We start from the raw sequence: 17526 nt of genomic DNA on the forward strand, positions 1-17526 counted from the left end.
TCACATTAATTTTTATATATATATAGATAAGAATCTTGTCCAAAAGCCTGTTGGTATTAGGTAGCTGGTCATACAGATCACAAAGATCGGAGTTAAACAGAAAAGTCGACACTAAACTACTGGAGTAACTCAAAATAATTCACGATCAATTAAGTTTTACAACAACGATTTTTTTTAATTACCAATATGCTATACATATGTATGTAAGTAGATGGCACATTTTGTCTTAATAACTTTCTTTTTGTCAGAATTTGTTTCTTTCAATATTTAATTTTATTCTTGTTATACAAATGTATGTATGTATAGATAAACAACCCTTTTCGCTCAGATCCATTTCTTTAGACACATTGTCTCATGCTCCATCAACCGTGAATTTGCTGCTCCCTAGTGTAAGGTTTCTCTTTGACAGATGTCGAAAATATTCCATTATACCTAACAACTTGTGGTAAATCCAATTAAAGTTTTAGTTTTGATGTAAATCACTCTTATGCTTTACTATTTAATAAATGATTTATAAATTTTATTAAATACCATTCGTAGGCGAAATACTTATGTACATATGCATATGTAAAATCGTAATCCGATCATCTTCATTTTTAACATCGTTTATCCTTTAAAAACAACACACTTACATAATGAATTGCATCAAATTATGTTCCACATTTGAACTTTTGTATTGATTAAAAGGCACAGATGGTCAGAAAGAATTCTAATTGAAATTCTAATTAAATGTTTAGTATGAAATAGAATGGTAAAATATGGTAGATCATACTATTTAATGGTATGTACTTAAAAATTATATTTTGTTACCCAGATAAAAGATGTTGTTATATTTGTTGGAAAAATTATGGGAAAAGCAACTTAAATATGAACGTGCGTATATTATAGGACATTTTCACCATCGATGAATCAGTTTTCTATTACATACATATAGCTACATATGTATGTACATATTTTGGTTTTACAAAATGTTTGTTTAATAACAACAAATTTTTACAAATTATTAAATTATTTTTGTGAAAGTCTGTAACAATTAGTAATAACTTTTATTTTGAAAAATACTATTCAACAACACAACAAATGTGTTAAATTAGGATTTTTTTATATAAAATATACAAATGGGGAATTTCATGTCAAGTAACCCAGAGAAGAATATGTGACAGATTTTATCATATTAAGTATCTTGAAAATTGCGACCTGGGGCGTGCGCACAAGGTTTACAGAGACACAAAGCTTAATCGTATCTATAAGTGATTCTGAACCGACTGGTATAGTTTAAGTTGGGTGTAGGATTAATATTTTTGGGTGTTATAAATTATAGAATTTATTGTCGGGATTTAAGTTCACATAAAAGTTAATTGTGTCGAAATTCATCATGATACTAGTGTTTATTAGTGAATTGTGGACATTCAAGTCCTTTTCTGGAGGGGAATTTGTATAGGGACTAGGGTCAAATGAGATCCGATCACTTCGATAGTCTTATTTATGAATATATATATAAAACTTTGTTGTGCCGATTTTTGGAAAGATAGTGTTATATTTGACGTACATAGTTATGAGCTAAAAGTCACAAATCGGAAGGTCTGGTTGTATGGGGACCAGGTCAAAAATTGTGCATTTATGTTTATGTATAACTTATTTGTGCAAATTTCATCATTCATACTAGTGTTTATAAGTGAATTGTGGACATTCAAGTCATTTTCTGAAGGGGACTTTCTTTATTCTAAAATTTTTTGAAATTTATGATTACATTTGAGTTATTTATGACACTTCTGCACGATTAAAATTATCACATATGCGCTCATTTTCTAATCATAAATTATACATTCGTCGGGAGAAAATGGTACCCTAGCCGCGACTCTTTTATGTATTTTTTCTGAGCAATTTTTATGATTGTTACAGAAAAATATAATACAACAGAAAACAGTTTTGATCTTCCCACTGAGCGAAATATATGTAACTGCAAAATAAATTTTAAACAACCATATTTCGAACACCTGGAAGACCTATTTGTGATTGCTGTACATTTTGTTATTGTTTTTCAAATAAATCAGATTTTAAACATTAATTGGAATTATTTAGGCTCAGTTTAGTGATTAGTCACCCAACTATCTTCCGTAGAAGATCATTAAACATATAAAATTATTATAATTAAAGCATAAGCGATTTCCTTGACAGAAAATCGACTTTATAAATATCACACAAATTCAAATACTTATATGTACATTTAATTTTATAAACGAAATGAGAATTATATCAACTCATTTCAGGCCACACAAAATTTTTTGCCAACTATTCTAAAACAATCTTTTCTGAGCCCCTTTTCTAATCAGTTTCTACTCATGTTTGAATCGCTGTTCCATTACAAACAAAAACAATTACATAAGAAACAATTTTAGATCTTCAAACTGCTTGAAATATGATCACAAAATAAGTTTTTAAAAACATCATATTTTATACACCAAGATGATCAATTTATGATTGCTATACATTTTGTTATTATTTTTCAAATAATCAGTTTTCCATCACATATCGGGATAATTTTCGATTCATTTTTTAAGCGCTGGACTTATTAATCACTTTTAGGTCATCAAAAGGAAGCTTAGGACTTTTTTTCCTTTAATTAGATTTTTGGTCGCTTAATGGGGTACGAGTGGGATATGTACCAAAATAAACGTTTTGTAACTTAAGATAAGATTTTTTATTTTTAGCATATGCACTAGTTTAATTTTTTTCAAATTCAAAATCGGTTATTAACTTTCTAACGACTCGGAAATAATAATCTCAATTTACATAATTTTTACTTAACAATTGAAAAAAATTACCATTTTGCCGAAATTCTTCAACTTCACATCGCAGGTACGGAAAAACTATGAAAAGTTTTTTTATGCTTAATTCTTTTATACATACACTAGCTATACCCAGTGTGCTTCGCTACCCTCATCGTAATGAAATAAAATAAAAATTATTATTTTCAGTCAGTCCAATATACATTTAGATATATCTGCAATATCAAAAAGTCCCCTTTTATAGATTTTCATTCAGGTTCCTAGGTTCAATCTATATATATAAAATTCTAACGTTACTGACTCACTGACTGACTGATTCATTATCGCACAGCCTAAACGATTGTATTTCATAAATGTTCAATCAATAATGATTAATTCTAGTCTCAATATTGCAGGAAATTCAAAAAATATCAGTTGGAGAACGAAAATGTAAGAGAAAGTCCCCTTTTATAGATTTTAGTTAAATAAGGATGGAGCATGTTAAATTTTCAACCAGAAATTCCTCTCATACAGATTTTTATAAATTTTACGAATATCAAAAAGTATCAGTTGAAGTACGAAAACTTAGCAAAATACATCTTTTATTTATTTTTGTGTTTCTAAGTTCAATAGTTTCAATGTTTCTAGGTTCAATATTATAGAAAATTCAAAAAGTACCTATTGAAGAACGAAAAAGTACCAAAAATTACCCTTTTATAGGCTCTCATTTGCTCCGGGCTCTTATTTTCATCTTTCTAGATTCAATATTATAGAAAACACAAAAAGTACCAGATAAAGAACGAACAAGTTCCAAAAAGACCCCATTCATGGGTTCTCATTTACTCCGGTCTCTACATGGCAAATTTCATGTTTCTAGATTCAATATTATATAAAATTAAAAAAAAATACCTTTTGAAGATCGAAAAAGTACCAAAAAGTCCCCTTTTATATGTTCTCCATTACTCTGGGCTCTACATCCTTAATTTCATGTTTCTATGTTCAATATTATAGAAAACTCAAAAAGTAGCAGTTAAAGAACGAAAAAGTGCCAAAAAGTGCACTCCGGTATCTACATGATTAATTTCATGTTTTTGGTTCAATATTATAGAAAAATCAAAAAGTACCTTCTGAAGAACGAAAGAGACCAAAAAATCCCCTTTTATGGATTCTCATATACTCCGGTCTCTACATGCTTAATTTGATGTTTCTAGGTTCAATATTGAATGAAATTCAAAAAGTACCTTTTGAAGAACGAAAAAGTATCAAAAAGTCCCCTTTGATAGGTTCTCACTTAATTCGGGCTCTACGTGCCTAATTTCATCTTTCTAGGTTTAATATTATAGAAAATTCAAAAAGTTCCTTTTGAAATACGAAAAAGTACCAAAAAGTCCCCTTTTATAGATTCTCATTTACTCCGGGCTCCACGTGCTTAATTACATGTTTCTAAGTTCAATTTAATAGAAAACTCAAAAGAGTACCAGTCGAAGTACGATAAAGTACCAATAAGTCCCCTTTTATAGATTCTCATTTACTCCGGGCTCTACATGCTTAATTTCATGTTTCTAGGTTTCATTTTAAAGAAAACTCAAAAAAGTACCGAAAAGTCCCTTTATTATTAATTTCATGTTTCGATTTCAATATCATAGAAAACTCAAAAAGTACCAGTTGGAGAATGAAAACGTACCAAATAACACCCCATTAGCATATATAGTGTTTCTAGATCTAAAAATTTTATATAAATTGGATCATTGTGTTTGAATAAAATCAAATTTTTCGTTTTTACCCCTTTTGGTAGTTTTTTTTCCTCCCCATTAACGAAATAAAAATTCTGTTCCAAAAAGTTGGAAGTTATTATGTATTCATATGTATAAGTTAATAAACCAAAAACAATCTTTTGTGAAAAAAGTACCAAAAATAGGTGTAATTTTCACCCCTTAAACGTCCGAATATCCAAAAAGTACTAAATTTATATTTTTATTTTTTCGTCAAGTTATGAAGAAGTATAGAAATATTTTTTGAATGTTCTCTGGTTTAAAAGATACATTGGGTGCAAAAAAAGTACCAAAATACAGTTTTTACCCTTTTATTCTCTAAAGGGGCCGAATTTGAAAAAAGTACCAGACACCTGTCCGCTTATTTTTTAAATGAACGACGATAAGCTTTAAACTGTTTTTGCATCTTTTATAGTTTAGGAGATATGGGGTTACCGAATTTACCCGTTTTTACCCTTTTTTATACCCTTCGAATTTCCCGTCTTAGTGGATCTATTTGGTGGGAGACCAACTTTCTGTCCAAATTTCAACTCTTTAGCTTCAACCGTTTAGGCTGTGCGATGACGAATCAGTCAGTCAGCAACGTTAGAATTTTATATATATATATATCTAAGTCCGGCAGTTCTTGACCGATAGAGCTGAAAATTTGTGTGTATCCAATAGTACCAACCTTAGTGCAAATTCCGTCAAAATCGATTTTTTGAGTTGGGTCACTTGACTTGAAATTCCCCATATGTATATCCCTTACAAAATAAAAAAAATGTTTTCATCATAATACGAAAAAGTTTTAAATTTCTTAAACTCTTTCCTGTGTGTCAGAAGCCACGGTTCATATTTCACTTTTCAAATTTCAAAATATTTAATTTTTACACCACTTTAGTGGGGAGGGTATATTGGATTTGTGCTGATGTTTGTAACATACAAAAATATTCGTCCTAGACCCACCTTAAAGTATACCAATCGGCTTAGAATCGTTTTCTGAGTCGATTAAGCTATGTCCGTCCGTCCGTCCGTCCGTCTGGCTGGCTGGCTGGCTGTCCATGTAAACCTTGTGCGCAAGGTACAGGTCGCAATTTTCAAGATAATTGGATGAAATTTGGCACGCACGTTTTATTTGACCCAAGGACGAAGCCTATTGAAAATGGTTAAAATCGGTCCATTATTTCACCTAGCCCCCATAGAACAGGTCCCCCCGAAAAGGGCTTCTGAGCTCATAATTATGCTAAATATACAGATATATCGATAAACTGCGACACAACTAAGTCTTATAGAAGTTTTGATGACCCTGCCAAATTTCATAAAGATCGGGCCCCATCTGACCCTAGCTCCCATACAAAGTCCCCTTCAGAAAATTACTTGAATGTCCCAAATTAACTTATAAACACAAATATCGCGATGAAATTCAGTACAATAAAATATTATGTAAATATAAATATATCCACAAAATTTTATCGGGCTTGGTCCATATTTGCCCCTAGCCCCCATATAAAGCCTCTTTCAGAAAATTAGTTTTTCATCCATAAATTGCTTAAATGTATCGGAACAAGGGAATATTGAAGATAAATGCTTTATTATGAAAAATAAATCACATATAATATTCATAACTGGTGTAGGGTATCATATGGTCGGCCACGCCCGACTATACTTTCTTACTTGTTTTAAATTTATTATGTATAAAGATCTGTCGCTTTTATTTCGATGTAAAATTTTTAAAATTTATAAACAGATTTATTCTTTTTTATTTATGCTTTAAAATCATTTTAATTAAAGGGGTTGTGGAATTATAATTTAATGCATAATATAATATTGATTTGAAATAGCATAGGCATCAAATTTGCCTGTAATATGTGCATACATACATACGTATGCATGTATGTTCCTACAAAAATCAAGATACACAGAAGTTAAATGTGATGTCAGTCTTAAAAAAGGGAAATATGTACAATCAAATGCGGGTTATATGGTCACGTTATGCATTCAACAATTACTCCACCTTTTTAAGAGCAAGTTGAGTAAACCAGAGAATTTTTTTTCTAGAAAACTAATCGTTCTTTTATGATTTTGTACAGTAAGCAGTGTTGCCGCAGGCTTAAAATTTTTGTAAAAATGTCCTGTGTCGCAGTAACTAAGAATAAAATAATAAATAGATTCAAGTTCAAGTTTATTTCCAAAAATTCTTTCTCGTACATGTTTGCTTAAAACTAATTTAATTTACATATTTTTCCTAAATAAATAGGTCATTACTTACTTATAAATAATAGGTCATTACTTACTTATTATCTCAATATGATATTTGTCCTAATTATCGTATCTTAAGAATTTGTATTTTGTTGCAACAAAAACCTGTTATTATATAGAATACCTTGACTTGTACTAACACAATAGCCTATAATGACTTATTAATCTTTAAGAGAACATGATAACTTCTTGCCTTCAATGACATCCGTGTTAAAATAATAAGTTAAAACGCCAATTATTATGGATCGATTTAAAATATTTTGTACAGATTTCGTACCTTACCCTTTTCGATTTCAAGAAAGTCGATACACATATTATTTGCATAAATACATAATTTATAGTTCTGCATAATTTTTAAAATCGTTATATTTTAGATTATACTGGAAGTTAATATTTTTTAAGTTTTTTCCTCAAATTAATCTTGGTCTCAAGTTAATGGTTATGTGTTCTAGTTTTTTAAGAAAAAATAGTATTATTTCTAAATAAGGAAAATAAATTCAAACACAATTTTTGACTCAAGTATATTTCAAAAAAGGTATGTTCCATTTTTCACATATAAAGAATGGGACCCTTAAGGTATCTCAAGAAAATTTAATTTTTGTGAAATAATCCACATTATTTTCATACAAATTAAAAAATAAATCGAAGTTATTTTTTATAGACCCCTCATTGTCCCATTCTTTTATTATAGGAATTATAAAAATGAAAGATACCTCTTTTTTAAGATATCTTTGATCAAGAATTGTTTTTATACCCACCATCAAAAAAGATGGGGGAATATTGATTTCGTCAATCCATTTGTAACACATAGAAATATCGCTCATAGACTGTTGAAGGCACGATAGAGCCCAGAGAAATTTTCCCAAAATATTCTACATTGATCAGAAATCTTTGGTATATTGTTTAAATCGTCGTAAAAATGTTAATTTGTCAGTAAATGTAATGAAATTTCGCACAAGTTAGTTTTAAGTAAACAGAAACTATTCTATAAAGTATGGCTGACATTCCCCTATAACTGGCCATACACCCCATAGAATATCCCCTTCAGAAAATGTATTTAACGACCACAACGGTACTAAAAGTGCCAGTATAACAATAAAATTCGACGAAGGAAAGTTTTACAGGAACTTACTTAATTTCATGAGGATCGGACCATATTTGATCCTACCCCCCATAAAAGGTCCCCTTCAAAAAATTACTTTAACTCATTATGGGTTATTCGACATCAACAAGTTTTGTGTGAACCAATGTCGCTCTACAACATTTTATGTATATGAAGTATAGGTCCATAATTAAACCTACTCCACATATAAGGTCCATTTCAGAAAATAACTTTACTTCATATAACTTGATAAAAAAATACCAGTATTGCCATGAAATTTAACACAAACAAATTTTGTAATCATGAATCTAAATCCGCCTTCTTAAATTAAAAAGCATCGGTTCATATCTGACCCTAACACCCTTGTAAGGTTCTCTTGAGAAAATTATGTAAACGCTCATAAGTATCTTGAAAATACCAGTATAGTAGCAGAATTCGTCCGAAACAAGTTTTATAGAAATTCAAATCTTTCTGGCAAATTTCACATGAATCGGTCGATATTGGATCCAAGTAACCATATAAGGTCCACTTCAAATATTACTTAGGCTCTCATAACTGAAATGATGATGAAGTTTGACATAATCAAGATTTGTAGGTTTCAAAAATACTCTTCAATATTGCATGTGGATCGGTTCATAATTAACCATATCCCCTATGTAACACCTCTCAATAAATCTTTCAAACATTTTAGTACTATGGAATAATTCTACAAAAAGCTTTTTTTTTAAACATTAATATCCATTTTAAATTCTTTAGAGATCGGTTCATGTTCCAAATTTTTCTGACTTGGGGCCCTTGTGGCACGTGCCCCAAGTGCCCTTGTGTTAATGATTGACAATATTTATTTCACATGAATATAGCACTAGAGCTCCCCAATCTTTATTTTTTAATGAATAGCTGTTAAATACAACTAAAATGGCAACTCTGACGGTGGCACTACCCAAATTGAAAAGCATAGTAGCGTTACGAGTCAGTTTGTCAGTATGTATATGTATACTGGTGGTAAATACAAACATAAATTAGTTTAATTGTATTCTGCTGTGTGTATAAGTTGTATCGTATCGTTGCTACTCGTAGTATATAAAGCCGGCACTTTAAAGATACTATATTCAGTTGATTTCCAGATTTGTTGCATTGCGGACAGCCCTTGGATATTCTTACTCCTGAACAAATAAAATAAATATATTTTAAAACAAAGAACAAAAAACATACATATTTACGAACATATTTAAAGGATTGTAAAATTGCGTGCAATACATTAATTTAAAAGTATACATTTCATTTCGTAGTTTTTTTTTACTTGAAAAAAAATTTTTACCAATCCAAAAACAAAATGGTAAGTTTATAAAAAAAATCATTATGTATAAGTATTAAAAATATAATATTTGAGTTCTATTTTCTTTATATCTGTAGAATTGTTTTTTAATTTTTTAAAATATATACAAAGACATATATACATACATGGTATGTGTATAAAAGCTATAAAGATTCTTGTTTAATTTTGCAAATGTTTTGTGAATCTCTAACACCAAACTTGAAAAAGAAAGTAACCGAACAAAATTCATTATAATGTATATGCTGCTATTGCCGTCAAGAATATAATTTAAATTATGACTCATTTAAATCGACATTCAGTAATTATACAAATTATATTCATGTGAACAAATTTCGTGTATTAATGTTTAGTTGAAGTAAGACCAACGGATAGATATTTAAAAAAGTTTTATCCGTTTTGATACATATGTATATTTCTATTTAATCCAATTTATTGAATGAAAAACCTAACAGAATTGCATACATATGTACATTAGGGCGTCCCCAATTTGAAATTGCTGATGTTTCCGCCGAAAATGAAAATTTAGTCCATTCTAAGATATCAGTTATACATTTTTTTTGTCTTGTCGTCAATATTTGGTGGGTAATTGAAATTATTATGTATCAATTTAGGCGTAACTTCATAAGCTTTTCATTAATATAAAACGCTTTACGAGTTCATATAATCATTTAAGATATATACATACATATGTACATATATTTCCGTTTAAATAAATTACTAGCACAATTGCACTTAAGAAATGTGTTTGCTGTCACTTTTCCTTTGCAAATAAAGTTTTGAATGTTGTTGTTTACATTATTAAGCCATGATTTTTGTAGAAAGTGTCTGTCAAAGATCTTTCACGTAATATACAAATTTTATATCATTAATTTTTGTGAAACATGAAAAATATTGGAAACCCCTTAAAAAAGAGCATTTTCATCCATATAACCACCTCACCAAATATTGACATCAGATCAAAAATTATGAGAAACGGTATCTTAGAGAGGACCAAGCATTTCCTTTCGGTGGATTATCAGTAAATTATTTTTTCTATAACGGGGTTACCCGAATGTACATATGTATTTATTAGTGCGGCTTTAAGAAGTAGGGTTTTACATATGTATATTGTCAACCAAAATAAACGTTTATTTTTTGATTTTGAAAAAATTTAATATAAATATCTTCGATAAAGTCATACATAATCCATCTATATTGAAAATGATATGATTTTTGCTCAAAATGTGGTATTTCACTAATTCACCACCAGCACTTTTGGATGGGAAAATGAAATAATCTTGCAGTTAATTTAAAAACAATGAGTGTGTCTTTCCTGCCAACCCTAATCTATGTACATACTACATACATATGTATGCATATCTGCGAATACTTTTCTATACTCCTATTTATAAAAAAGGAACTACTTATGTGTGTATTTTTAAACCAAATTATGAGTAAAAATAGTGTGTATTTACACAAGTACATATGTGGTATATCGAGGGACTATATGCTCTCTATCTTGAGATACGTTCACACCTATCAAATATTTGAAGCAAGTTTAACAAAAAAAATAGAATGTATTGCATTCATAAATAATTTTCCTTTAGAAAAATTTCAAATTGCTCAAAAAAATTTTATTCGCAATTTATTTGAAAGAAGTGGAATTATTTGCAGAATAAAACAAAAAATCTGTTTTAATTTAAATCTAAGATATTAAATACAGTCCCTCAATATAGAGTTTTTATTAAATTTTAAATTATTTCCCTGCAAAAGTAAAAAATAACATGAAAACGAACACACCTATTTATTTTTAATGTTCATATGTGAGTACATGTACACAAATATGCGAGTAACACGCACACTTATAGCTAAACATTTGCATACACATCCCAATAGTTCAGAGGATAGTCCCCAACTAGATTTTAACATGTGCTTGTTGTAGATACAGATGCATACATGGCAATGAACCTTTTCGTTTATTTTTTTTAAGTGTCTACTCTCTTGATTATTTGACGACCGTAAGGTGATGACTGTCACTGTTCTCACTTACAAAGGGACACTAAAGTGATGACTGTCCTAACTCTCGTTTACAAAAAGTACATTCTCTCAAATTGTGAAAAGAGTTTCTCCTAAAAAAGGTTGAAAAACTATCTCAAAGTATAATTTCTTTTCAATAAATAAACATTTTTAACTTTTTATAGAACTAATTTATTTTAAATTATCATTTATTTACAAAATGGACATGCTGAACATAAACTAAGAAATAGAATGACTAAGAATGAATGTTGTTCATTCTAATATAAAATTTTTCAAAATATTTCTCCTGAAGTCAAATTGTAAAAACATTTATGTATATGTCACCGACATGTTTTTGAAAATTCTATTTAGTTTGTAAATTATTTTAATTTTTCGAAAGCCATTTTGTGTTAGCTATTTAATGAAGACCTATGTATGTATATATCAATATAGGCGTAATTTCATAAGCTTTTCATTGATATACATATCGCTTATTTACTACAAGTCTGGCATAATATAAAATTCGTGTTTTTTTCAACCGAGGGCTACACAACATGCCTCATACTAAAGACTTTCATATAGATTTATAAATTGTCAAAAATGTTTATTATTTTCGGTGTGAGATCAAGTTTTTGTTGTAAACATAATAACTCATGTTTTCACAAAAATTACATGCATAAATAAAATTAAATTTCAATTTCGAATCTGGTTCATTTCTCAAATCCCATGATTTGTTTAAAAGTTATTTAAAATAGTAAAATATCACTAAACATTCAAAGTAAGCTTCCTCGAAACCACTTTTTTTGGATTATGCCGGTCTTTTAGTAAATTTCATTGGATTACACCGTCCAACAAAAAGAGAAAAAAATTCGTTAGACATTAACCGCATATACGTCTGAAACTATAAATTTAATGGAGAATAACTGTGTTTTTAGTTTTTCATTTCGTGATCCTTTATTCTTTTTAAATGACTTCAAATTTGTAAAAAGAACATTTTTCAAAAAATATTTTAAAATACTTCTACAGTTCAAACAATATCAAATTTGATGTCGGGAGAACAAGAAGAGTTGGGAAATATTTTGTATAATTTTTATTTTATACTATCAGGATAAAAATATGTCAAAAATGTCTTTTAAAATTGTTATTCTTTAATATCTATTTAGGTTTTCAATATTATTTTTTCAAACTAATTTTGAAAGACATTTTTGGCATCTTTTGATCCTGATAGAATAAAATAAAAACAACACAAAATAATTTACAACTCTTCTTGGTCAGTATAGTAGGTTTAGTAGAAGTATTTATACAATTTTTTTATAAAATTAATTTTTTGCCAATTGCTTTAATATCTGTAAGACTATATATTTCGCGAAATACAATCGGTAAAAATATTTTTCAATATACTTATAATTTTGTTGCAAATTTAAAAAACATTGAATATTTTAAAAATTTATCACTAAATAAAAAAACTGTTTGTGTATTAATTATCGACAATCATTTAATATCAATTTTGTCTCCAGGTTTCGTATTGTAGGTGAAAAATATTAATTCATGGCAAGAAAAATATTTTAAAACAATACACATTATAATAACATAATCTTCAATAATAAAATATTTATGATGTTACAATCGCCCCTAAAAGGTAATATTATTTTCGCTATCATATTCCCTGCAGTACGACTAACTAGTTCGACAATGGCGATATCAATAGCTACTAAGAACTACAACTAGTGAATTGTCAACCCACTAGCAATGTTATTTACTGTTGAATTTAACATGGAGATGTCATTGCGAGTGGCCGATTGACACCTTATGCATAACATGTTTCCATTAATATCACTAGAGTTCAAATTCTCCAACACAAATTAAAAAATGAAGAGAAAAAATGAATTCTGAAGCTGGGGTTGAACTTGGTGTCTATCGGTTTGTAGTTAGAAGCTATTACCACTGAGCTATTGTTCGTACGAAGCTCTAATTGTTGTTATGAAGAGCATGTATTTTTTGTTACAATGTTTGTATTTTCTCCGCCATTAAATGCAAAGGAATACTGTCAGCATTACATTTCGTCAGAAGTGTGCCATGTGGTTATTTTAAGCACTACATGTGGCTATCAAAGTGACGTTTTTAAAACATTTAATTTATTTAAAATTTATTTTCATAAACTTTATGCGAAAATTTATCAAATTTGAATTACTGATTAGAATGGTGAAGTGTAGTGAACGTTTAGACAAAATATCGACCACTTTATTTACCAGAGGTAACTAGTTAGTTGGAAATGCGGTGATATAACTAGTGAAAGGTGCAAATTGTCACTTTTCGTACTGTAGGGTTATTTCTTGGGAAATCAGAATTCAATTGATGCTATTAGACAGTTACATATGTGTGTGCTGTGTGCTTTGCTACACCCAAATATATGTACATATCGTCACATAAAACGCAAACGGCCCTATTTAACATTTTTAAAATTGTACAGGAGAAGCAAAAAACTATTGAAATTGGAAAATTTGTTTCTATCATCGCGATTTATTTGTAGTAAATAAACATATTGTTTAATAGTGAAACCTATCAGTTATTATAATAGTTGATAATGGCGTATATAAAAATGGATAACTTGAACTTTTTACCTTTAATATTTAAATGTTTTTGTATATAGGGCCTTTTGTTTTTTGTCAATGAAATCGGTAATTTTGGTCGGAGGAGTCCAATGTGTGGAGATATTTTTTGATTCAATACATTACAATCAACAATAAAATCGATTTTGAATTTTTGGTTAGTTAGGGCCGTTTGCGTTTCAGTTGACGATATGTATGTATAAAAAAAATTAGTTTATGATAAATATTTAAATTTAATTAAAATAAATTTAGATCAGATTTATTATTTACTTTGTTCTCTATTTTAAATGTCAATAATTTACTACAATACTGCCATAATAGTTAAGTTACATATGTACATATTGCTCAAAATTTGGGGGTTTTGAACTGAGGACTACAAAACATGCGTCATACTAAAATCTTTCTTTAGTTTTACCAAATTTCAAATATACCTATTATTTTAGGAGTGAATCGATTTTTTTTAAAGGTAAAAACTAAAACCCATGTTTTCACAAATACATATTAGATAAATAAAAATTAAATTTTGTTTAAAAGCTATTTTCGAAACATTTTTTTCTAAACGACTTTTTTGGATTATACCAGTCTTGTAGTAAATGTGCGATCTGAATAAAAAATGATGTCAATAACGGTAACAGGCTCCCGCCTACAATTACTAGTTAAATTAAACGTTAAAAAATAGGATTTTAATTGTTTTCCCCAACATAAGATTTGTTTGGCTCAAATACTCCTATGGATCCAATAACAGTTAAGACGTTTTTTACAATCTTGTACAACTTTAAGTACAGAGGTTTTAAGTCAAGAGAAAACGATTTTAAAGTTTTGAAAAATTCTAAAATCTATTAATTTGTACAAGTATGTACATAGGTCTTATTTTTTCGCTTTAAAAACAAAAAAACATACACAACAGACATCAACAAAGAAAACCATACAGACAGACAACAACAACAGACACAACAACATACACTACAACATACAGACACATAATACAACATACATACATACAGACAACATACATACAGACATACCATACACAACAACAGACATACATAAAACATACAACATACAGACAACAGAATACAGACATACATCATACCATACATACGACATACATACATACATACATACATACATACATACATAACAGACTACATACATACATACATACATACATACATACATACATACATACATACATACATACATACATACATACATACATACATTAACATACTACATACATACATACATACATCATACATACATACATACATACATGACATACTACATACTACAATAATACATACATAAATACATACATACATACATACATACATACATACATACATACATACATACTACTACATACATACATACATACAGACTACATACTACATATAATACATACTACATACTACATACATACATACATTCATACATACATACATACATACATACATACATACATACATAACATAATACATACATACATACATACATAGCATACATACATACATACATAACATACATACATACATACATACTGTTGAGCCAAATTAAATTCAACTTTTCTTTTCGGGTTTAATATCAAGAATAAAAAACAAATTTTTATTAATAAAAATTTCAAATAACAAAAATCACAAAACATATTCAGTTAAAAAAAAAAAAAAAACAAAGTGAATAACAATCAAGTAATAAACAAATTATTTCAACACTCCCACTATTTGTTTAGAACATAGGCCCTATTTAGTTTTAAGATAAAGTAATTCTCTTAGTAATTGAAACCTTGATTTTGGAAGTGCCTTCGTAAATATGTCGGCCAATTGTTCTTCAGAAGATACGTAATTTAAAATAAATAAATTTTCTTCATATTTTTCTCTGATGAAGTGATAACGCACATCTATATGTTTTGTGCGTTTATGAAATTCTGGATTTTTGATTAATCGTATTGAACTTTGATTATCCATATTAAATTCCGTTGAAATCTCCATATTTGTTAAATCTTTAATTAAACGTTGAAGCCAAATTAATTCTTTAACAGCAACACTTGCTGCAATATATTCGGATTCCGTAGTTGATAAGGCAACCGATTTTTGCCTTTCGGAAGCCCAGCTTACAATATTTGAACCAAATAGAAAAACATAACCAGATGTCGATCGCCTAGTTTCTTTATCGCCCGCATAGTCTGCATCACTGTATCCAAATAAGCTTAGTTGTTCAGTTCCACCAAAATGAATTCCGTAATTTAAAGTTGATTTTATATATTTTAAAATTCTTTTCACAGCATTAACATGTGCATCATTTGGATTTTCCATAAAACGGCTTACAACTCCCACTGCAAAGCTTATGTCAGGTCTTGTTGCGATTGACAAATATATAAGACTTCCAACAGCTTCACGAAAAGGAAATTTTGTATCTTTTGAATCATAGAATTTTTCGTATATTTGATTTACATCGGTAGGTGTTGAAACTCCATTGCAATCATCCATATTAAATCGTTTAAGAACCTTTTTAGCATAATTTGTCTGACTTAGAGTTATAGAACCATCAGAGTGATGAGATATCTCTAAACCAAGGAAGCATTCAGCATCAAAAAATTTTATCTCAAAACTTGTTCGTAAATAAGAAATTACAGATTCAATTTGTTCTCTTGATGTTGCCGCAATTAAACCATCATCAACATAAAGGGCCAATATTAAAGTTTTCTCTGTGTTCACGAATACACATGGATCTGATTCTGATTGTACTAGTTTGTATTGTTTTATAAACGTGGTAAATTTTATATTCCAGCATCGCGATGACTGCTTCAAACCATACAAACTTTTATATAATTTGCAGACTTTGCCACTTCCATCATTGAACCCATCAGGCTGGCACATATAAACATCTTTATCTAAATCTCCATAAAGAAAGGCTGTTTTCACATCAAACTGCTTCATTATCATCTTCCTCATTGCAACTAGAGATAAAACTACACGAATTGATGAAAATTTAACAACAGGACTAAATACTTCCTCGTAATCAATTCCGTGTTCTTGTGTGAAACCACGGGCAACTAGTCTAGCTTTAAACCTTTCTACATTACCATCTAGGCGATATTTTATCTTAAATACCCATTTATTATCTATTATCTTTTTACCTGATGGAGCATAGACCAATTCCCAGGTGTTATTTTCTCGCAAAGATTTCAGTTCTTCTATCATTGCCGCATACCATTGTTTTTTATATGGTGAATTCATTGCCTGATCATAACTTCGAGGTTCTTCTTGAATCAATGACACAAAACCAGTAGCATCATCATTAGAATGTTTGGATTTGTTACGAAGTCGTCTTTCTATTATATTATCTTCACTAATATGTACAAGTTCTCTGGGGTTTCTAATGGTTCGCCGTGTATTTTGATTAGTTTCCGCTTCAACTAAATCTTTGGAACAGTTATTAATACTATTTGCAGGATTTTCTCCTAATGCTGGTACTAAAATTCGATCACTTGTTACTAAAACTGAATTTTCACAAGCGTTTTCATCAGCGTCTTCAAAATCTTCATTTTCAGAACTTAGTGTTTCGATCTCGTCATTTCTTTCTTCAACATTGTTAATATTATCTTCTTCTAAACGAATAACGACATTTTCTGTTGGCAGCATTTTGCTAGACTTATTAGCAACAATTGAAGTTGAATATATAAATTTGACATCTTTGGAATATTCTA

At 29.2% G+C, this 17526-nt stretch overlaps 1 protein-coding gene across 2 annotated transcripts in view; it reads left to right on the forward strand.

The window, feature by feature from the left end:
- Window positions 1-17526, forward strand: part of LOC119606503 (tubulin alpha-3 chain) — a 58451-nt gene that overhangs the window by 33588 nt on the left and 7337 nt on the right. The window contains exon 1 of one of the 2 annotated variants that reach the window (XM_037960034.1): window positions 8933-9216. The exons of the other annotated variant lie outside the window; for it this stretch is intronic. Within the exon in view, the coding sequence (XP_037815962.1) occupies window positions 9214-9216 (3 nt within the window). The 5' untranslated portion in view covers window positions 8933-9213. Of the gene's footprint in view, window positions 1-8932; window positions 9217-17526 lie in introns of those variants that run through there. 2 annotated transcript variants of the gene reach the window in all.

The sequence above is a fragment of the Lucilia sericata genome, unplaced genomic scaffold, assembly GCF_015586225.1.
Source record: "Lucilia sericata isolate MDLA Ls3-8-SP2 unplaced genomic scaffold, ASM1558622v1 Contig000595F_arrow, whole genome shotgun sequence".
Classification (NCBI taxonomy): domain Eukaryota; kingdom Metazoa; phylum Arthropoda; class Insecta; order Diptera; family Calliphoridae; genus Lucilia; species Lucilia sericata.